The 23,284-nt window shown below is 50.4% G+C and overlaps 2 protein-coding genes across 2 annotated transcripts in view; both read right to left on the bottom strand.

The window, feature by feature from the left end:
* LOC122378283 (unconventional myosin-IXb-like) overlaps positions 1 to 15,367 on the bottom strand; it is a 44,896-nt gene extending 29,529 nt beyond the window's left edge. Inside the window, exon 1 of the mRNA XM_043359160.1 lies at positions 15,119 to 15,367. Within this exon, the coding sequence (XP_043215095.1) occupies positions 15,119 to 15,209 (91 nt within the window). The 5' untranslated portion in view covers positions 15,210 to 15,367. The remainder of the gene's footprint in view (positions 1 to 15,118) is intronic.
* A 2,918-nt stretch (positions 15,368 to 18,285) lies between these two features.
* On the bottom strand, positions 18,286 to 22,935 carry LOC122378274. The gene is made up of 4 exons (XM_043359147.1): positions 22,679 to 22,935; positions 22,190 to 22,380; positions 18,949 to 19,756; positions 18,286 to 18,646 (listed from the first exon to the last, which is right to left on the bottom strand). The coding sequence occupies exons 1-4, from the start codon at positions 22,773 to 22,775 to the stop codon at positions 18,438 to 18,440; spliced, it is 1,305 nt and encodes a 434-aa protein (XP_043215082.1). The 5' UTR covers positions 22,776 to 22,935; the 3' UTR covers positions 18,286 to 18,437.
* Positions 22,936 to 23,284: the final 349 nt, after the last annotated feature.

Raw genomic sequence — 23,284 nt, 5'->3', positions numbered from 1 at the left:
TGCGACCTCCCCATTATAAGTCAATGGGAGAAAATTGAAATGCGCCTCTTTTGGATGAAAGACATTATAAACACTCCCAAACACCGAATTACAAGTGGTTTAGACACACTGAACTTGAAAATGGTGTCCGTGACCCTTGTTTATGCCCTGAGGTCATCTTAGGTCACGAATGGTATCTAACAGTTTTTCGCAAATAACTTTTGATAGAGGCATGCTAGAGCGATGAAAACGCCTTAGATGTGTTCAGCTCGACGATACGGATCGACTGATATGCAACATGACCCTTTCCGGTCAGGTCATGACCTTGACCTGAGGTCAAATTTTCAAGTTGACCTTTCAAGGTCAAGTCATAGTTCATTCGATGCGTTTTGACGAGAGGAACACGATGCCGGTAAAAGTAAGCTCGTACAAGGCTTGGATCAAAAGTTATTGCAGAAAAACTGTTTTCGAAAAAATCGGCTATTTTTGCAGTTTTTGCCCCCTGCAGGCAAAACCGTTGACGTTAGGTCAAATCTGAGAAGTTACTCAGAAAGGGCGTTAATAGGGCTATCGAATGCGCTTTTCCGCGGCGCTGTAGCTCTATTGGTTCCCGAGTTATGCGTTGGCTTCTTGGAAATTTTCGACATTCGACCTGGAAATCGGCGAAATTTTGCCTTCAATGACCTCTGGTGACCTGACCTTTGACCTGACCAAAAAAATGACCGAAGTGATTTCGTCATTATTTTTGACGCTCTTTCGAACGCCGCCTTCCGCGTATCGCTACGTGGCCCAGGAGCCGAGTTACAAGGGGGGGTGTTCAAACACCCCCCCCCCCCAGCAGGGCGTGGAAATCCAGGACCCCCAGCAGGGCGCGGGTTAATCCACAGTAGTGCATCCCTACCATCGCATCCCATTGTACTCCTGCAATCCAATCCGTCCCATCCCACCACGCTCCAGCATCCCTCCAATCGCACCGCCTGCTACGCTCGCCGATATTCTGCTGTCCGGTTCCTCAGCTTCATCTTTCCCCGCGACAGGTGTGAGATTGTCCACGTGCGGCGTCCCACGCCCCCCACGCCGCTCCCACGGTTCTTTGGAGCCGCGTCAGCCGAGGCAGGCACTGATCCCACCGAGCTAGCTTGTGGCGCAACCGACCGAACGCAGGGATTGGAAGCGTGAAGTTGTGGGGGTGGAAAGAAAAATGGTAAGAATGTATCAGAATAAAAAGGGTGACAGAGGATTTGAAGAAAAAAAAGAATAAGAAACACACAAAGCTCAACGTTTGGTGTTAGTGTTAGTCATCGAGCAATGTGCGTGTCTAGATAACATCTGAATCACCGCAGCATCGTTAACAATTAAAAAAACTTAAAAAATAATCGGATTTATATGTTCAAAAGTAGAGCCGTTTACTGTCGAAAGTAACGTTCAGGTGCGGAGAGTTACGACTACTGCGACGCCATCGTGCAGTAGTCGCGCCGTGAGACAGAAATATCTCAACGCACAAGAGGTGGATGTCCCCACTGCGTACCCAGAACCTCCGCAACCTATCTCCTACATCTGTGTTCTCCGAGACAGTCGTCCCCTACCGCGCGTCACTTTAGATACAACCACTCCTGTGTTTGAAGTCCACCGTCTCTCTATCTCCAACGATGCATATCTGTCGTCACATCACTGGAAGTCAGCCGGGTGAAGAACCACGCGGCTGTATGCGCAGCCCTGCGACCCATCTCAGCGCCAAGGGTCATCGGAATTCCAAGAAGTGAGGGGAGGACGGCGGCCAACCGGTTGTAACACCGCCACTTGTGAGGCGCAGGGGAGGGGATGTAGGACCGGTCACAGACAGCGACTCCAGGAAACCGGCTCCTGGGAGGTGTCTGTCTGTGTGTCTGTGTGTCTGGCTGGCTGGCTGGCTGGCTGGCTGGCTGGCTATCTGTCTGACTGTCTGTCCGACTGTCTGCCCGACTGTCTGTCCGTCTGTCTGTCTTTTCGTCTGCGGGTCGGTCTGTCTGTCATTCAGACCGGCCTAAGCTCTCATTAGCAGCATTCGGGTAATATATTCTGGGAAACTGCAATAGGGGAGAATCGGGAATGTGTATGTAGCCAGTAGGGTGCTGGAAGTGGCAGCACCTGTAATTGAAAAGCATTTCCTGGCACACAATCTGTCCTAGCTGTGCTGATCTAGTTAAGAGTAAAACAAGTACAAGTTGCGGTTCGTAGACATAGCTTTCTGAATGAAAGCTTCAATGCTTCCGTTTACGTGCATGCATAGCATGCCGCATGGTGCACTGCCATCAATGAGATATTTCCGGGGCATGGCATGCAGGCTTGTTCGAAAGGAATAGATTGTGCAATGCTGAGCATTTGAGCAATGTTCATCAAACAAGTTCCCATTGTGCGAACAGTAACAGTCCAGCGGCTGTAAAAGATACAAAGACAGTGGAAAAGTGTGACAACTGCTAGCACTGTCTTCGTAAGCTCAAACCATTTACAGCACGTTATCAACAGCCTTTTGGATGCAGCAATGCATTTGTCCAGGGCGCATCGCCGACGCGGCAATTGGCATGACATTAGTTCAACGACAAGTCAGCGGCGTTGTCCCTCCCCCAAGTGACTTTACAGATGAAGGCGATGTTCCTCGCATGACGTCACGTTTACCGCAACTCGGTTGTCACGGCCGTCAGTTCTAAGTCAGCACCCCCGCTGTATTGTTGACGCGTGGGCTTTCCTTGCAGGAAGCCGTTCACCTGGGTGGCGTGAGGTCACAGAAAAATGGCCACCACGGCGCTTACAATGGCGTTACGACAGCGGCAGCGCCGGTGTTTAAGTAGCTTTTGTTCATTCACTGGCTTTATGTGGGGGCCAGTTCGTGGCCGAGAAACCTCTGTTTGATGGAAGAGATGAGATGATATCTCTGAAACGGTATGTCAATTCTCTAACTGAAGCCCACACTGAAATGTCTCTTGAATGAAACACAAACTCATTGACAGTTAAATTCCACTATCAATGTGGAATTTGATGAAACATTTCCTCGTTATCTTGATAGCTTTTTAGCCAGTCTGAGAACTCAACCTCAGTCTAGTCACCACATTGCTGGTCAGTCACTGATGCGTCTAACCGCATCCGCATACTCCTCTCCCGCAGAACCGACCCGACCCGAGACGCTCTCCCCGTGTGGGGACTGGTCCCGCTTCCGTTCAGGGGTTATTTTTATAATTCATACACAGTCCCTGTGCAATGCAGCTGCCGGCTCGTTACTTACAGCATCACCATTCCTACAGGACAAGCCACAGGTCTTGCTTTCAAATTTCAGCTACATCATAAATGTCTTCAGCCTGAATCATGTGTTACAACTTCTACTCAAATGCCAACAATTTTATTTATCATTTACCGAGCAGCATGCGTCTGTAACACAACACTAATACTCCTCTCGCCACACCGCTCCTCGGCGGCAGCTGCGGCGCGGCACTGCGCCACTTTTCCGGCGCGCGCGGCGGTCGCGGCGCGCCGGCGGCGGTGGCGGCGCAGCGCGAGGCGGTTTTTGTCGGGCAGCGCGCGTCCCGACTGCGTCCGCCGCGACCCGAGACGCCGCTCCGCTGACGAGAATAACAATGACCACTGTGTAGTCACCCGGTCGGAGGGCCGGTCGGCCGGGACCGGCTGGCGACCGCTGAACACTGGACGGGCTGGGGTGGAGGCTGGATGGAGGTCCGGTCGGCCGGGACCGGCTGACGACCGCTGCTGAACACTGGAGGGCTGGGCTGGGGACTGGCTGGAGGTGGGCTGGATGTAAGCTGAAGGTGGGCTGGAGGATGAAGGTTGGTGGAATGCTGGCTGTAGGTGGGATGATGGCTGCCTGACGGTGAGTAGAAATGGTGCTGGGGTGCTGGCTGAAGATGTTTTGGAGCCCAGCTGGGTTGGAGGCTTAAGGCTTGAGCGGATTTGAGTGCGGTTCCAAGTGCTACCCACCACTGCATGCCGAAAGCCGAAAGCGATGCAGGGGCCGGTTGGATATGAACTATTGAAAGCGGTGTGTCTGGAAGCTAGCTTGATGCTAAATGTGGGTAGGGAATAACTGGCGTCTTATAAATGGCTAACGGTGGCTAGCAATGGGCAGCTAATGGATATGAACTGGTGGCATGCACGCCTACAAATTATGGACCGACAAGAATATAGGCCGGCACCGACATGCACTATTATTTGTGTCATCACTAGTGCAGCCTGTCGGTGCCCGGTGATACTTGGACACTCATGCCATTATCTGGGCAGCAATCCACGGACTCTGACCATAACACGATCAATAATCAATTTCTCACTGAGGCTCGCGCAATCAAAGCGTCCCGCTACCTGCAAAACTTCCTCAGAAGTAGGAAAATCGCCCGGCCCGCGCCGGCGGTCCGCACTCCGTCAGTCTGTTCCGACTGCGTGACTTGTCTGTGTCATGCGTGAGCGGAGTCGCGTGCGGCATTTTTGGCGGAGATTTGACGATAGCGGCGCTGACGCTAGCACGCCTGGCGCAGATGAAGATTTACTTATTGCTAGAGCGGATGGGTAGACTAGAGACTAGCAAGCATGCACGCATACGCGAGGGTTAAAACGCAAGACTCACTTGATGGCCTATTCGTGATGTTGGATTTGGTGAGATGCTAGTTCGAAGCGGCGGTGACATGGGAGGAGGAGTGTAGCCGTCGGCTTTGGTCCCTGATGACAGCTGTTGTTGATGGGATCGCAGTCACGCGCGCTGGGTTTCCACGCCGAGCGGTAGGTAACTACACGTCCTGACTCACTAACTGAGCCGCTGAGGTCGCCGCAAGACCACCTCGACCCGGAACTGAGCGAGGGTGGCCACATCAGAGACAGAGGGGACTGGGCGCGTGTGACGTTATCAGAGGTAGAGGGGAGCAGGGCGCGTGTGACGTCATCAGAGGTAGGGGGACTGGGCGCGTGTGACGTCATCAGAGGTCGAGGGGAATGACTCAACGCACTGACGGTTAGATGGTCGCCATGTGGTCTAAGCGATGAGAAATCTTATCTGCTGGAGTGTGGACAGTGAGATTTTGCATTGTAGGGGTTAATATTGAAAAAATGCATTGAAGTGAAATCCGCGTAACAATATTCTATCGAAGAGAAACGGTCCCATGAGATGCGATTAGCATAGCCGATTATCGGAGAGGAAGCGGTAGAAGCGATGCCAAGTTCTCCATTACATTCAAGTCTGGTTGCATAAGTGCCGACAAGTGAAACTTGCCACTTCAGAGGAGCAATACTAGACTGATAGCATAGGATGGGAAATGAGCAGCGCATCGTGAGTCCATAATTGTAAGCAAATCAGTTCAAAGCATGGATGAGCTGAAGGTCCGACGATCCTGGAGGAACTGATCAGTCCATCGGTCCTGCAGGAACTCCCATCCCCCGTCAGTCGGTCTCAGGGAGGCCGCTGTGCCGACACACCCCGCCTGCATCCCGACGGCCTTGGGACTCCAGCCACTTCATGAATAAGGCAGCGTTCCGCCGGTCAGCGCTGCCGATGGAGTCGCCGCCGCCGCCGCTGCCAATGCCGCCAATATTGAAACCACAGTCACCACTGCCAATACTGCCAATATGGTCACCATCAAAACCAACGCTGCCAATGTAGTCGCCGCCACCACCGCCGCCGCTGCTGCCAATACCGCCAATACTGCCAATACGGTCACCACTGCCACCGCCGATAATACAGTCACGGCTGCCACCACTGCCAGCGCTGCCAATGGAGTCGCCGTCACCACCGCTGCCAATGCTGAAACCACCGCCAACGCCGACAATTCCGCCACTGCCACCACCACTGCCAATACTGTCAATATGGTCACCACCCGCCACTCACCATCGCTGCCAATATCGACAGCACCTTCACCACCGCTTCCAATGATGCCAATGATGATCCTCTGAGAGGCCGGTTGTCTGATTGGCAGATTGATCGGTTGCTGCTGGTGACGAGCTGACTGGTGACATGCCGTTTATGGTTGGTGCTATTCTCCTCTCGGCTGGCACTAGTCCCAACGGTGATTGGCGCTGAGGCCTTTGATGGTTAGTGTCCGTATACTCGTACCGTTGCAGGTAGTTGGCACTATCCCGGTAGTCCCTCGCTGGCTGTTGGCACGGTCCCAGTGGTCATTGGCGCTCAGCCGGCGGCACCTCTGAGGTCTGAGGCCGGCCTCTGATGGCGGTCACTGCTGTCATTACCTGCCCGCTTCTCACGGCATCTCAAGCGGCAAACAAAGTGGTCTAGCCAGTGGCGGGGCTTGAACCCGGAACCCACGGCACTGGGGATCACCTTCGGTCGCTAATTGGAGCTGTCGGGCAGACATGCAAGGCTTATGGCACACCCAGCGGCTTAAAATAATACAATACTATTAATCTGTCGCTTTCCCAGTCAAGCTTATCAATAGCTACTACAACAGCCTGTCCCGTAGCTCAGTTGGTAGAGCATCGGACTCCCGGTGGTGAGAGCCCGGGTTCGAGACGCTCCGGCGCTCGATATTTGAGACTCCTGACGGGGATGGTCTGCGATTGGTGGGAGCAGCCGCAGCCAGTTGAAGTCAGTTGAGTGGGACAGGCCGTGTCCGGCTTTGAAGGGCACGTTAAACTTTGGCATCTAAATTCTCCCGTTACCCGGAATTGCGCGATCGGACGGTAGGGGTCGGGGTCTACGCAACAAGCTCGCTTAGCGTGGACTCCGGCTCTGTCAATCCGTCCATTCAAACATTCGAGCTAAATTTATAAAAAAACATCTTTGATGAACAACGGAGGAAAAAATGATTCATATTCCATGTTATGGAGCCTGGAGCCTAGACCGTTATACAGCATGCATCTACGCAGTGGTCTATGGATGGGGATTTCAGAATTTGAATGCAACAAGTGTCAATACCATCACAACAAATTAAAGTGCAGAAAAACGTGCCAGCGGGAACAATCTGAGCTATTACAAGCAGTCCCTCTTCCACGGAAGCGAGGCATCTAATGTCCTGCAGATACATACGGCTTCATCTACATACATATATCCCTCCCTCAATACTGCAACCGAGCGCAACACAGCACACGGTGTCCCCATTCACCAATCACGAAGCCTCCCTTGCCATGCGTGACACAGTATCACGGAGTTCCCAACTGGGGGACACTGTCGTCGTGCCGGTGCCTTTTCTGTGGTCACTCCGGAAGCAGATGGTCGGATACTTGGCTCGCGCCGGCGCGTGGGAAAACCGTTGGTGGCTGGGATCGTGGGTAGGTTGTCTGAGAGAAAGGGATGATGTTGGCGCCGCTGAATGGAGGATAGGTTGAATTGCAAGGCTGGATTGTAAGATATCAAAACACCTAGCACTGATCATCCACAAGCCAATAACAACCATAATGATACCCCAACTGGGCCATCATTGCTACAATAGCAAGCTGGCACAAACTTCCTTCGTTTCTATGTGTAACATTAAAAGAAAACAGTTCAGTTCCCAATCCCATGTTTCATCTCATGCGACATTCCAACTGAGGCGGATGTCATTCAAATCGTATCCGTGCACTGTAAGTGGGTTGCAAATTTCTCAATGAGTCTCTAGCCCGAGCGCTGTTACGCACCTACTCGGAAATGCAGTCCCCAGATACTGTTCTGTGAGCCGTTGCAGTCTCCAGATATTGTGAAGCCGTGCGTCGCAGTCTCCACGTTCGGGCCGCAGGCCTAGCGGCGAATGACGCAGTTCTCGAATAACGCAGTTCTTCGCATGCTTAGCAGCGAATTAATGCAGACTCCTCGCGAACTTCAATGTTGCAGAAACTCACCTTTACCACACGGCATTCCGTCTTCCTCCGCAAAGCATAGTTCACACGATAATTTAATCACAACACCCCTTCAACGACGTAATCCCGGCTATCTCCCTAGCCTAGCATGCTACCTCTCCCGTCCCTCTAAGCATAGTTCACACGGTTATAAAGTATGTGACCTTTCTTGAGTGAAGCCAGCCGCCCCGCAGCGGAGTCACGTTTACTAATTACAGACTTCGCAGGCCGCCGTCGTGCCTCCAGAGTCGGAATGGAGCCCTGGCGGCTACTCCAATATTGCGTGACGTAGGGGCGGGCCGAACTGCGGGGGAAGGAGCGGGGGCTTGCAGCACTGGACGTGGAAGTGGTCTAATGATTAGTCACGGACGGGACTGGTGGTCTGAGTTCGGCACAGTCTGGACCAAACGACAGCCGGCGACCAGCTCTGCTGGCTGAGACGACACTATGGGCTGGGTGTCAGTTAGGCATTATGCCATTAGATGCCTCCAAAGGGCAAGTAAATCGTTACAAATTTTGCTTGATTTAATCAGCAAAAGGTACATCGCAGGTCTGAAAGGTAATTCCAATTTCTAGTAAAATACCTTATAATTTACTACACCTTTTTGCACTCAAAATAGGCATCTTTTCATTCAATTTCGGCGAATTGCATTCAATTTTAGCGATCTCTCTATTCGAAGCAAATGAGAGATCGCTAAAATTGAATGCAATTCGCCGAAATTGAATGAAAGATGCCTATTTTGAGTGCAAAAAGGTGTATGAGCTATTCTGAGCACATTGTAACAAACATTTCAGGCACGATTTGAACACCAACTACTTAAAACTGCATGTCATGAGCCATCCACCATCGCTAAAAATCCCCAGTGAGCTGACGTGAGGGCTATAATCACAATACATCCCACCTGACATCCGCCATGGCCAAGACTCGGCACCGGCGACCTTCTCACATGACCGATGACCATCTGAAGCACACCTACACCATCTGACGTTCCTTTGCGAACAATACCGCCCCGGGGGTACGTTTCCCTTTCGCCCAGGTCGCGGGGGTCAGACTGGGACTGGCCGCTGTCACGCGTAGACCTCTTCGCCGGCTGCCTCGGCCATGTTAGCCCCCGGGGGAAGGGTTCGGTGGGGTGTGGGATCCGTCAGGCATGGAGAAGAGAGCGTGATGAACGCTGTCAGATCACGACGGATTGAAATTGTCGAGCGTGCTAGCGTGGGATAAAGTCTGATCGTGGTGTGCGGAGAAAAAGGCTGACAGGTCACGGAATTGCATATCAAATTTTTGCCGTTCGGAGCATCGTTTTAACGAACACGGAGATGAAGTATTACGGCTGCTCCACAGAAAGATCTCAAGCAGGAGTTCCTGTCGCTGAAATAGTGCAGCAGTGGGACATAAAAAGATAATATAACGATATCATGTCATCTTGTTCTTGCTATTGAATGTAAGCCTCGTGTGCCTCCAGATATATCTCCGATGCAAATAGTAAATGTCACGAGATCTCACTTCACGAGATTAACTAACGACCGTCAGACTGCTTAGTGCTTCCATATCACTTCCATATCACAGCCTCCTAATATGGCAGCCGCTAAATCACGAGACCAAAATAAAATATACGGCAAAGACACGGCACTAAAAGTTGCTATCACCAAGCCGTGATACTGAAAAGTAAGAGCTGACAAACGGCAGCTCGGATAGAATGCTACTGCCATATCAAGGGAAAATAACAGACAAGTGCGACAATAACACGGTATGCCACCTAAGCCGATGCTATTTCACGACAGCTCACAATATTAGCGCTACAATATCACGCCAATGGAGCATATTTGTGCTGCCATATCACGACATAAAGGAGAGATTGGTGCTTCCATATCACGGCAGATGTAGATAGTGTGGGCGGGTGCGCTGCGGCTCTGCTTTGCATGGTGATGAACGTCCCCATGACATGTCTGGGGTGCTCGCCAGCGATAATGGCGGATAATTGGAAGGCACAGCTACGAACGAGGGAGAGACGAGGGGGAAGCCTGCATAGATCTGACGGCTGTGACGTCAGAGCTACGCTCTGCAGGTCGGCATGGTTGTTAGAAAAAAAAAATGGAAACTTCATGTGACCTGGCTTTTAGAGATGGGTAAAACAGAGCGGTAAAACCGTAAAGAAAACTCTGCGTCGTCTAAGCTAGCATGATACCCATTGAACAATAACAATAATTGTCAAGCCGACAAGATAACTCAAAATGAAACTCATCCCACATTTATACAAGATTTAAGAGCCTGACTCTGGCTGGTCCGAGAAATCAGGGCACCTTCGAAGGCCGTCTCCGATAGTTACGCCAGCCGTCTACAATTGTTTCGTTAGCGCTATTTATTGTCGGATCGTACAGCTGACGCTGGCATTGGATGGCCGCCGAGGAACAGGGGAGGAGAGAAATGGTGAGAGAGAGAGAGAGAGAGAGAGAGAGAGAGAGAGAGAGAGAGAGAGAGAGAGAGAGAGAGAGAGAGAGAGAGAGAGAGAGAGAGAGAGAGAGAGAAAGAGAGAGAGAGAGAGCGAGAGAGAGAGAAAGAGAGAGAGAGAAAAGGAAGAGAGAGAGAGAGGGAGAGGGAGTGAGAGGGAGAGGGAGAGGGAGAATGAGAGGGAGAGGGAGAGGGAGAGGGAGAGGGAGAGGGAGAGGGAGAATGAGAGGGAGAGGGAGAATGAGAGGGAGAGGGAGAGGGAGAGGGAAAGGGGGAGGGAGAGGGAGAGAGAAAGAGAGAGAAGAGGGGGTGAGATATAGAGGGAGAGGGAAAGGCAGAGGGAGAGAGAGAGATAGAGAGAGAGAGAGGGGGGAGAGGGAAAGGGAGAGAGAAGATACGGTAAGAAAGGAAAGGAAGGAGGTTTCCGGTAATATGTGAGAGCTAGGCCTGCGGGTGACCGTGTCCAGTCCAGGAAGTCATCAGTCCAGCAATAAAAGAAAAAAGTCACAATTGTCTCATACAGCAGTGGCGGAGACAACGGAGAGGCATGTCGATAGCGCTAAATGGGACAAGTTTGGTCCGCTCAGCTTCCAATAGTGCAAATAAAACTTTATTTTGCGTGATAAGGCTGCATAAATGCAAAACGGAAAATTGGGGTGGTATTTTTTTACGAAAGTTGACGCGATGACTGCCCGCAAACTGTAGATAAATATCAAAAGGCAGCATAAGTTGAAGAAGTTAGTAATCAGCAAAAAATGACCAAGATTCTTACGAAAAAGGCATCCGTACCTACAAAACCACTCGCAAGAAGGCCGAGAAAGGCCGTCGCGCTAGTTAACCTCATCTGCCTGTTAGTTCGCTCCGAGTGACCAGAGGTAGCCGACGAGAGTCATTAAGATTGTGTGATAACGTCTCCCGTTATATCTCATAAATGAGGCGCACGGCGAGCCCGGGAGACGTGCTGATCAGGTATGAATTGACAAAAACCGGGCTTTGGTGCTGCGCTAGCTCGTGGTTCTGATGAGAGCTACAGAAAAAAAAATTCTGGTCCACGCACCATCGATCACATTCTTACATGCATAGATAGGAGCTTTATAACCATGGTTCATTTGCAGTCTGGTCTGACTTTGAAACGCTGTGTTTTGTCCCTCGGCTTTTCTATCGCCGCTGTGCAGAGATAGCAACTGTTTTGCAACTGTGTGCTGACAAGGACTGCAGACGCATGCGGTCACACCGGTCTGTTGTGCAATCTCTGCCGGTTGCAGCAATGCATGCACTCGCAGCTTATCGGGAACACGACGGTGATTTTAGCCGGCATGCTAACGACAGCAGCTAATCTATATTGCTGTGATAGTTCGGGCTGCTGTTTCATGGACATAAAGTAGTCACTCAGACTTGTAAAGACTGACTAGCAACAGACATGAAAGATGTGGAATAAAACATGTGTAACTCCCAGCAAAGCTCCAAAAGTTGAGCTCGCATTGTTCTTGTAAAGTCATGATCTATCCATGTTGGAGTGCAGCTAAGCCATTTCGAAGAACTGTCAACGGTGTAGCGCTTTCAGCATTGGTGAGCTGACGTTTCCTGTATCAGAAACGAACCTAAGTCCAGCTCAGAGACATACGCCCATGATCCATCACGAAATCCATCATGAACTGTTCGAGTCGACTGCATCACCATATCCCTAAGGAATATATGAAGGGCTTCATGACGACATTTGCGACAGATACATAGCGTTACGAGATCGTGGATAATCATCTGGAGAGCATGAAGTGGTGCATAGACCTCTGTGTAGGTCTATGAGTGGTGATATAAAATTGCGATTTGATTAAGCAATCAGCAAATGATATTCTCCCTGATGCTGCGAGTGGGACATTAAAATCTATACTGACTGCCCACTTTTGTTGTCAGCACGATGTAGGTAAATAGAAAACTGATAGCAAGCTATGTTACACGCTGAAGCGCCCAGCACAGATTCGGATTTCCCATTCAACTACATATATCCAAACAGTAAACTTCCACCTACTATTTGGTCATAAGTTTTAAAATTATTATCTTACGTGCGCTAGCACAAAGACCACAGAAGCATTTAGCGTCGGAAAGACCCTTTCTCTGCCAGGTTGCTATGTAGGCTTTCAGAAGAGTTACACTGTTTTCGCCAGAAGCGGAGAAACCACACAATTCGGAGCTGGTTGCCAACCCAGCCGTTGGGCCCTGCCCAGCCGGACATGACCTGACATCTGGGCTCGTTGAACCAGCTTTGAGCGGCTCCAGCGCAGCCAACCAGCGATCAGAAACACGGCGGGTCTCTGGCATACTGCCAGCTGCAGTGACGCTGCTAAGAGAGACGCTGATGTACACTCGGCCGACCTGACCTGACCCGAAACCGCCTGGTCATGCAGTGATGCACAGTGCTGCAGGATTTGGTATTAGTTGCTATGCTTGCGTTTGAATCGCAAATTCATGTGTGACAGCTTATACAAAGCCAGGCAACGAGTGTTTACTTGAATGATTCTGAGCATATACTGCACCACCTACATTTTTCATAGCCCAATGATCTACTTTTCCTATATGAGCTCGTTGGCCTCTCTTCTGCTGTCGATCATGCTTCAACATGCCAACATCGCACTGTCGTATGTTCTCCGCCTGGATTTCTGTAATAATCAGTAACTCCGCCACTGCGGTTGGCGGCGGAACACACCGCCAGCAAATGACCAGCAGAACGGGGCTGCCCTTTACAGTCGTGCTCTGTGTAATGGTCAGGAGCACGTCCAGCTTAGCTGTGTCCGGGTTTTCCAGCCATGAGACCCTGAGAAGAAATGCCGGGCCACAGAGGCGCTCAACTCCCGTAAGCCAATTATTGTAGGATTTCATGCTGTTGGGTGTTACGGTGGCCAAATCACAAAAGAGAACTTATGCCTAGAATTCAATGAGATGACAGAAGCAGCACAAGTAATGAAAAGGGCTCTCATGTTTGTCAAAAAACTTTGCAACTAACATTTCTTTTTTACTGGTCGGTAGTTTTACTTCGTTCATACCGCCGAAGGCGCACAGCCCACTTTGGCAATCATTACTCTGGCGCTAGATGCAGCCTGGGTCGATTAACGACCTGCGCACCTAACGGCTCTCGCCCTGGCTGGGCACATAACTCACAATATGCGCAGCTACCACCGGGCATCCCTGCTGACCTGTCCGTGTAACGAGCGAGCCCGGTGGCCGCCGGCGCCGCCTCTCTTGGTGTAAGTATAACCTGCAGAGTGCACCGGTACCGTAACGGCCTCCGGGGACTGCCGAGAGAGCCGGGAGAAACTGCAGTAGCACCTGACCTGACCAACGGCCGGACCAGCATGGCAGAGCCTGGCCAACGCGGCTCAGCTTGACTAGCAGCACAGTGCCTGGCCAGCGCGACACAGCCTGGCCAGCAGCGCAGTAAGGGGGCATTGAGATGGGGTGATCACTAGTCACCCAGGAGGTAACTTGGCAGACTAATAGGTATAGAAGGCAGGGTAGGAGCGAGACAGTGTTCGGATGTTAGGGAAGCCGACTGTTTCCGATTGTCAAACTCATCAGAAAATTGCCCTCTTATCTAGCAGCCCAAAGCCGTCAAAACCTCCAGCAGCTGTCCCAATATCAAGGTGGCCGGACGAATGACCAATTAGCAGCATTCGGCACATATACTGAACCAATCCAGCACCAATTCAGAATCATTTCAGCACATCCATCACATGCACCGCCAGTTCACACACCTGTTCAGCTTCTGTCCAGCAAATGAGCAATACCCATTCAATATCTATTCAGTAACCATTTATAACTCATCAAACATCGACCAAGCATCCATGAACCAACCAACTTCCATCCAGCATACATTCAGCAACCATCCAGCACCAATCCAACCACCACAAAACTTCCATCCAGCACCGATCCAGCAGCGTCTTCTCGGCTGCTCAGCAGGCAGCAGCCGCCCAGCAGGGCAGGGTAGAGCCAGGATGATTCAGCATCCTGCGTTCCACTCTGCCTGAGGTGAGCGGGCGAAGCTGCAGCGGGCTCCAGCGCCGCCCGACAGGTCGAAAGGACGAACGGACGGACGGACGGACGGACGGACGGACGGACGGACGGACAGACAGACAGACAGACGGACAGACATACGGACGAACGGACAGACAGACAGACGGACAGACGGACAGACGGACAGACGGACAGACGGACAGGCAGACAGACGGACAGACAGACGGATGGACGGTAGGATGGACGGATGCACGGTCGGGTTTTTGGAGGCCGCACTATGGCAGAGGTCCGGTGACAGACGCTTCTCTGTTCCTATATTGGTCGAATGTCGATTGTACTTCGCAGCATCTGACAGAAAGCTTCAACACATAATGTTTGTGGTTGTGATTGCGGCGATATTTTTGTATACATATAATACAATCAGCGATGCTTCTTACATCCGCTGGCTGCCGTCCTCAATGCATCTCTTATGCTCCAATATTCCTCATTCCCTGTCCACTAGGAATTCATCAGCCCATCCACTGTCCACCGTCCACCGTCCACCGTCCATCCACTGTCTAATGTCCACCGTCTACCGTCCATCCCATCCACCCCCATGCCCATCCATCGTCTAACCACGCGGTTCGGGCCGACCGGCCGGCCGGCGGTAGAGCCCCCGGGTCCGGCCGGCCGTCCCCACACCTGTGAGCCAGCCCCCACCGCGCTACTGGCGTGGGGAACGGGGAGGGAGGCCACGAGCCCCGCTCAGGGTCACGGGGAAAAGGGCGACGGCCGCCGTGTCACTATTCGGGCTATACAAAAAAGACTATCGATGTGATGACTTATGTGTTCAAACTGGTGATAGTTCTTGTGGTGACGAAGGAGGGGAACATCGGCTCAACTTACCTTGAAGTTTTCGTTCCGTGTCCCAGAATTTTTGCAGTTCGTTGAAGTATTTGTCCAGTATGAATCCTTTGGAGAGTCCCATGGTCGCCATATTCGCGGCTTCGATGGCTCGCCGCCCTCTCTGACCAATCAACTATAGCTCACATGAATTCCTGCGTCACTTCTCCAAAATCACCTCACTGTATCACACATAAGGCTAGTCACAATCCCACCACGCCGGGCACTTCTCGTTTACTGCCGAACGCTGGCCGGCGGAGAGGTTCGCCGCCTGGCCGCTAGATGTCTCTGGCGTCGGCGCGGAGGCTGCTGATTGGAGGAGGGTCACCTGGGGGCTCGCCTGGGGAGAATCAGCTGATGGCGGGCGGAGAGGGGGAGGGAGGGGAGGGAAGGCGGCGCGTAGGGCCCGGACTGGGACCGTGTGCCATGGTCGTGGGTCATTGAAGGGATTGACGATTTAAAGACAACAGATATTGCAATGAAATTTTCCGAAGCGACAGAGCAAGCCACTACTGCGGATGATTCACTGCACTTTGACTTATTCATATCATACTTATCGGACATTGGTAACGAATAAGCACCTACCACGGCATCATTTTTGTGCACTTCGATTTCAGACATTTGATCTCACAGCACGTGACCTGACCTGACCTGGCCACTGTGCTTCGTCACACTGCTGCTGACAGGTCGTGCAGCTCCAGAAACTAAGCTCAATGAAGCGTGACTGACCGTCGGGGCACGTAGGAGCAACTTTCGCCAATGCATCAGGTCCGCGCAACGGGGCGCCATGCGCGACATATGGGGTCGCATTGATGTAAGGATAGGCCAGAAGGATTGGTAAGGATATTGGCGCAATACTGCTGAGTGCTGGGCCCGATTGTCCTTCAGGCATATGGGCCGAACACTTACAATAGTAACTCATAGTGCATAGTTCGACATGGGTTTGCCATGGGTCAAGCTTTTCCAGGAAAGCTGGTGGGGCAAAAAGTTGTCAAACCTAAAATGTTCGATTGTTAAGTTAGATAAAATATAACAATGAGTCAATTCTTTTCATTACAGAGATAATATTTTGCGTTACACAGACATTTCAAAGCTCCTCAATGCGAAAAATATTGGTATGCTAAGCAGTAAAGTCCTGCAAATCCGGGTTTAAGTTGGTGGGGCAAAACTCTTATTGGTGGGGAAAAGTGGCAAGTTGGTGGGGCAGCCGCCCCACCAAGTGAATAGAAAGCTCCGCCCCTGCAATTTGCAATGATCATTACCTCAGTAAAGTGAGAGAAAAGAGACAAGTGCAATATGTGAAATGATTCATCAGTGTTTTACATTACAAACAATAAACATATTCACATAAATTATTTTACATATCATGGACAACTTAGGCAAGAGCTTCCATCTGAAGATCTGAAGCTCAACAGCCGATTTCGTTTTTAACTGTTACGTGACGTTTTCTCGAAGCTACACGTCTCCGCTCACCATAGTAAGCCTGTCCAGCCCTTTTTTGGCTCGCCTTAGTCAAACAGACCACAGAAGCTTCAGCTTAGTACATCGCTTTGAGTTCCGACAGCAGCTTACAAGCAGACACACAAACACATACATATACTGCACGGGATTGTAGTCAGCACGATACACGGTCATTATCTGTTTCTGTTCGCCAGCTATTTAAAAGCAGCTTTGAGTATGACGAGGCCCTGATACTGGTCAGTTCGTCAGACTGAGGCATCGGTCAATGAAACCAAAACGTCTGATTGTGGACGTAACTAATTTCATCAACAAAGCATGACACCAAAAGTTGTTAGGAAACGAAAGTTTTCTACTATTTCCAGCGATCCGAAAATTAGTTTTTATATGTTTATTTGACCCTACTGCCTACTGGCGGGGGGGGGGGGCACGCCCCTATATCTTTTTCCCCGTTAATACGAGTATCTAAAAAATGCGTTACGTCAAGCGCATGAAATTTTCGGTCTTTCCCACAAACCTATCACCAATATACTTTAAAAAATACGGACTGTATCTTGAACAGTGGTGGTTCCGTGTTTTATGAAAGAAAAAATACCTGAGGTTTCACGGCAATGCGCTCATGTGTGCTTGAATGGCACTCACGGTCTTCCCCCCCCCCCTTCTAGTGGGAACAATTTTGTTGGTTCCAAACGACATTTCTATGCGAACAGAGGGTGTGTAATTGGCACGGGGAGCAAACAAAGCGAAGCGATTTCCGAAAAATAGGGGGCTCATTAAATATTTGGTATACGCTGTGGAGTGGTTACTGTGCAATGGCCTGGCAGCCCACACAAGTCATTTGAGGGCACCGCTTCACATTTCCGCACATGCAGGGCTCACTCTTGCGCTCGCTCGCTTGTCGTCGACGCCCCCAAAAGGCGTGTCTTACTGGCTATAAGTCGTTCTCCTGAAAGTCAAACCAAGTTACACCGAACACGCGGTACTTGGCTAACAAAAACGGAAGAAGCCACCGTGTGTATGCTGTTTTCAAGGAATGAGCGGCGTTAGATGCCTAAAGGGCTAATACGGACACGGTTTAAAAATGAACTCCAACTCATAGGTAGGTATAAGTAAAAGTATGTGCCCCTTACCGAACGCCACAAGCAATCAAAATTACTACACTCCTTAGGTTTCAAATAAGGGGACTCGAGCCCCGCACAACACACTTCCTTCTCCTTGTTTGCTTGTTTGTTTGTTTTATTGGGTTAGGCCCATTCGGTCTGACAGGACCATTTCAGAGCCGGAGGGGTGATAGGAATTAGGCGAAGGCCGGAGACATTGGTCTGGGCAGGCACCCTAGTCTGAGTCACCGGGGCTGAACCCGTCCCAAAGGACAGGCCAACCAGCCCCCAAGTACTCCTACTCTCTGCATCCGGCTACGGGTGTGCTCCCTCGGAGTCGGGAGCAGCGGTGCCGCTCCAAGGGAGCAGCCCGCATGAGATAAAGATGCCTGTCCAGCCCGGAGGAGGGCTGCGGCGTGCAGGAGAAGGACCGACCAGAACACCCTGAGGACGGAAACGACGGACGGGTGACTTCATTCCCCCGAATTCCGCGTTCCAGTGAGGCAGTGAGAGGCAATCTCTTCTGACTCCAACTCGTGCCACGTCCGGGACTGACCGACACAGACTGGCCTCAACGCTCAAGCCCTCAAGTAAATGGTCAAGTTACACCGCTTTCTAGATCAGAAAACATTTATTGAGGTGCACTTAAAAAGAAAGTCACGACAACCCAGATGACATCTCCGACAAGCTCCGGTCCAAACACAGACGGATCCTTCATGCACCTCAGTGACACCTGGCGTCAGCTATCATAACCACCAGTTCCTCTAATGCTCGCAGTGCGTCCGCTCGCAGAAGACTAGATGGCGCTCGTCGCAGGAGGCGCTGTGGGCCCTGCCGTGGTGGACGTAGGCGCAGACGTGGCCGGGAAGTGTCTGAGGCTCCCCGGCAGCCCACAGGACGGGTACGGAGCGGGGGGTACCATCCTGCCAGTGCCACTCAGTCACACCCTCGGTGATCTCGTGACCCCTCAGACCTGCCGAACGGAAGGGGGAGGGGGGAGGGTGCACGTGAGAATGAGGTCCTTTCTTGGCTCGTGGCTAGGACTGAAAGGCTGATGTGGCAAAAGGTATATGGATGGTCAGAATGATAACCTGGCGCAGTGAATACTCAACAAGACACACTGAATAAAACACGTAGAATTACGACGGTGCATTGCATTTCGAACTGAAAGCAGGTGCATCCGACGGCATGCAAGCATGAAATACGTCCGTATCACTAACGAATGCATTAAATAAGTCCTCCATTTATGGTTGCCTGTTACTTATAACCACTTACCCAACCAGACAGTGATGTTCTCTTTCACATGGAGCAAGTCATTCCATCCCGCCTTGTTTGCCACGGCAAGGAGAGTACCGTCGTGCTTCTCACACTTCTCTTCACCCTCATGCCACGTGCCTTCTCCCATCCGCGCCACACACCGGTGTCCGAGCCGGTGCCACCCCGTGGCGCACGGGCCGCGCGCCACGTGCTCACGGCGCACCACGTGCCACGAGCCGTCCACGCAGCGGTCCCGGCGACAGGCCGAGCCGAGATTCACCAGCGAGCCGTCCTCGTATTGAAACCCGCGCCGCTGGCAGCACGAGAACGCCACGTGCCGACGCCACGTGGACTCGTGGCACAGCTGGTACGTGCAGCCGTCCACGCGCACGATGTCGCCGCTGGCTACCTTCCTCCCCGTGGCTGGCTCACTACAGCACGTGTCCCTCTCCGTCCAGTGTGAGTCCCGGCACGTTTTTGTACGGCACGGGTCAGCAGTGAACAGCACGGTTCCTGAGGTGTGCCAGCCGACTTCATCAAAGCAGCAGCTGGTGTTATAGTGCTCCTCCCACCTACCGTCATGGCAGAGGTGATAGGTGCACGGGCCGCCCCTCATCGGTCGGCTAGAGCCCACTGGGAACCACTCCTTCTCGTGCTGGCAGCAACGCTCAAAGTCGGGCACCAGAGTCCACTGGCCGGCCTCGCAGACTCGCAGCTGGCACGGGTCGGAGGTTGGCTGTCGGGTCGACTCGGGGTGGAGACCAGATTCGGCAGGACAACAGGAGGTGTCGGCCACCCAGCGCAGCTTGCCGGAGGAGCACAGCACCTGCGGGTAGAGGTCAGGGTGGAATGCTACTCTTGCTTGTGAGATGTGATAACGAGTGATAGGGTCGGGGAAGACGGGAGTTCGTATAGTGCCAATGAAGGGTATAGGAAGAAAGAGCACATGTAAGGACTTAAGCTTTCGATCAATGTAAATAAAGGATCGTTCATCGCTTATAATGGTCTAACTTATCATAAGACGAGCAGCAACATTTTAATATCTGTCAGCTCTTTGCAGAGGGAGATTTAAAATTCGCATCCGTAAAATCACGTGACGGGCAGAAAGTCCAATGACTCGCCAGGGTCACCGCATGATGACCAGTGGGCACACGACACACGTGACCACAGCGCACAGGTCGTAAGTTAATCGAAAAGCACCGTCACGCCTAAGGATACAGGGCTGTTCGGGCTAGTTAATGAACCTGGCAAAGATCCAATGAAGATGGCGGTATCAGGCATGTATAATTTTATCGCAATGTTTCAGCGTATCACCGATTCCCAATCGAAACGCAGACAGGAAGCTATCAATGCGAGTGTTTCAGACTTTACCGCCAATTATGCTCGTATGTGGGCAGGTAGCATTTAAAGGCTGTCCATCATATAGATGACGCACTTGCCAACCCGGTGCACCAGAATAAACTACAGCTATCCATTACCGTCCATTGCCTCGCCCCTACTGCGCAGTAGCAAACAATCATTCCTACATTAGCTTTACGTTTTGCGAGGTCGGAGGTCATGAAGCGAAGTGCATGGCGTGACAGCGATCATCGTTTTGTCCACTAGAGTTGTGTTTGCATGAGTGTTTTCATTGAAGCCCAGTTCCGCAAGTTTCTCATCTGCAGACAGCAGGACAACTTTGGAAAACTTCGTACGGCCGAGTGCAACAGACAGGTAGGAAGCAGGTAAGACTGTCGGAAATCGAAACCATAAATTGTAACTGATATTTGAACTGCCATTGTACGCATCCAGAGAAAATCTTTTTTTTTGCTTTTATGAGTAGTAAAGAATACTTAACGAAACTGCAGCATTGTTTCGACTCTGACTGGTTGATACTTGATTTGAGTGTTTGGCAATCATTCGCCCAACGGGCGACGATGTGACCGTAATTTACATACCGCGAAACTATCCCGTTCAGTGAAGCTATTCAACTAACATATCAATTAGCATTACGCGACGATTAATTATACCTATAACCACCTGACGTTTCAACCTAGCGCCACCAAGCGATCATGCCTCCCATTACCGAGAGTAAGGGACGGTAAGTCTGATAGTTACATAGTAATAATAAATTTATTTCACACCGCCAGGCTGCTTCAAAGCGAGAGATTTACCGTGACTGTCATTTGTAGTCCGTGCTATATTACGGATCCATCAAGCATGCAACGGCGAAATCGATTAACCCTATTAGTGGCAGGCTCCTGGCTACCCCCTATTAGTGGCAGGGGGGGGGGGGCTGTTTACGACCCCCCCTTGATATCTCGAGATCTAACGGGCCGATTTTCAAAATTCAAACGGCATTCGATTTCGCTCGACGTGATCTACATTTCTAAAAAATTAAACTTAAAAAATGTCAATAGGGGGGGTAGAGGGGGGTAAAAACGGGCAAATTTCAGATACATTTTAGACTGTTTATCACGGCCAGGTTTCTGAACCAATCTTAACGCAACTTTTGCCGATCGATAGAGAATGAACCAGGAATTCACATGGATCCTAAAAATATGCATTTTCAAAAATCATAGGCGGATGCAGATCATTGAGATTGGGGGTACACAAAAAGTATAATAAATAAGGTTTTTGTTGGTACTGTTTCTAAAAAGGGCTGGTAATGGTCTTGTTATGTTACAATTTTCTTATGAGAGAACGACTACAATTGTATTGGTCATGCATAGGCGGTGTCAGGGCACCTATGTTGGGAGGTTAAACATAACCCCCCTTTTTGGACGCCTGGATCCGCCTATTATAGCAAAAACGTGTCAAAAGAGGATGCACAATAACTGTATATGTTATCACATAATACCTTTCATTCACTGTTCGTAAAACTGGTGCAGCATCGTGATCTTCGCCCAAATGACTCGCTTCACGAATAGGACCCCCCAATTCCCAGTGCTCTGGAGCCGCCCCTGGTAAAGTTATGAACTTGAAATTTTCAGGGAATGTGCCCAATTTAGTTTTAGGAAAAGTCAGAAAATTTCAGCATCGTAGCTTTAGCGGTTTCGGAGATATTCCCGAAAAACCTGAGGGGTGGATAAAAACAACCCCCCTGCCACTAATAGGGTTAAAGCAGCATGTAACACAAGTCTCATCGTTATAAAACGACGCTAAATAATGCAGCTACCGCCCTGCATTCACGACAACCCACAAACCTAACACGTAACGTAACGTAACGCAACGTGACCCCCGTCTTTATCTCTCTCATCCGCACCTAAATATTACCGACCTTGAAACAAGTGACGGTCGTGTGTAGCAGCTGTCGGTTCCTGTAGAACACACCAAAGTGTTTGCAGGCTCCCGGTCCAGCTTCCGCTTCATCAACTCCTTGATCTGTGACTACCACATGCCTGTCGATGATGTCCGGGTGCGTGTGATCGACCAGCTCCTTGGCGGCGGCGGCGCGCACTGCCTCGGTCTCTGTCAAAGGGAGAGGGGTTTTCAAAGTCAGTGTGTGATTTTAAAATTTTCAGCGCTCTTGAGCGTCCATTCAATGATAATATGTAGGATGTTTACAATAATTTAGTCTGCCAACGATCAAATGAGCACTCACATTGTTCAATTTGTCCAACGTTTCTAACGTTTAGCGTAATTTCCTAAAGTCACAGGGCCGTATGTAAAAACTGCAGAGATTCGACTCCCATTTCCTAAAAGAAATACCTGTTAAGTGTAGAAAAAGAAGCACTAATTAAACACTGCGCGATTTATCAAGGCTTACCTTCAGCGACGTCAGCCCTACATTCTTGATTCAACGAAACGAGAAGAACTGCGATGGCCAAACAAGAGAAATGTGAACAAAAATACGATAAATACATCACAATAAATTTCTAATTTAGATTATACAAAGTCAAGGCATAACAAAATTAATTTTGATGAAAATTTATAAAAACGGTGATTAATTTAGTAAAATCAAGCAAAATGGCGTAAGTTTTGAACACACTTTTGCAAATATAAGAAAACATTTTAAATTAGAGCGTGATGCAACTGCCATGGATCTGCCATTGAAAAAGTAACGGGAAGGCCGGGGCGTCGAAAAAGAAGAACTCTGAGCCAGTAATTAATGTTTCGGCTTTGCTGTTCGTCCGCCGTAACTCTTCCCTGACTTATCGCTTCGCCAACTTTGAAAAATCTTCAAAAAGACGACCACGAAGTTGTCTCTTTTACGGTCATAGTTTAACAAAATGGTTACCGATGTGGTACATTACTTTCCGTTTTCAGAAGTTGTAAGGCGGCTAAGCTGTGGATAAGTTACCTAAAGGTCCGGGTAGTTATGATTCGGGGACAACTAAGAAACCTTGATGTTTTTATGCTGGCTGTCCGACAA

Source organism: Amphibalanus amphitrite, unplaced genomic scaffold (assembly GCF_019059575.1).
Source record: "Amphibalanus amphitrite isolate SeventyFive unplaced genomic scaffold, NRLGWU_Aamphi_draft 000007F_arrow, whole genome shotgun sequence".
NCBI lineage: Eukaryota > Metazoa > Arthropoda > Thecostraca > Balanomorpha > Balanidae > Amphibalanus > Amphibalanus amphitrite.
The sequence above is the reverse complement of the archived record's forward strand: the minus strand, read 5'-3'. Positions and strand labels throughout refer to the sequence as shown.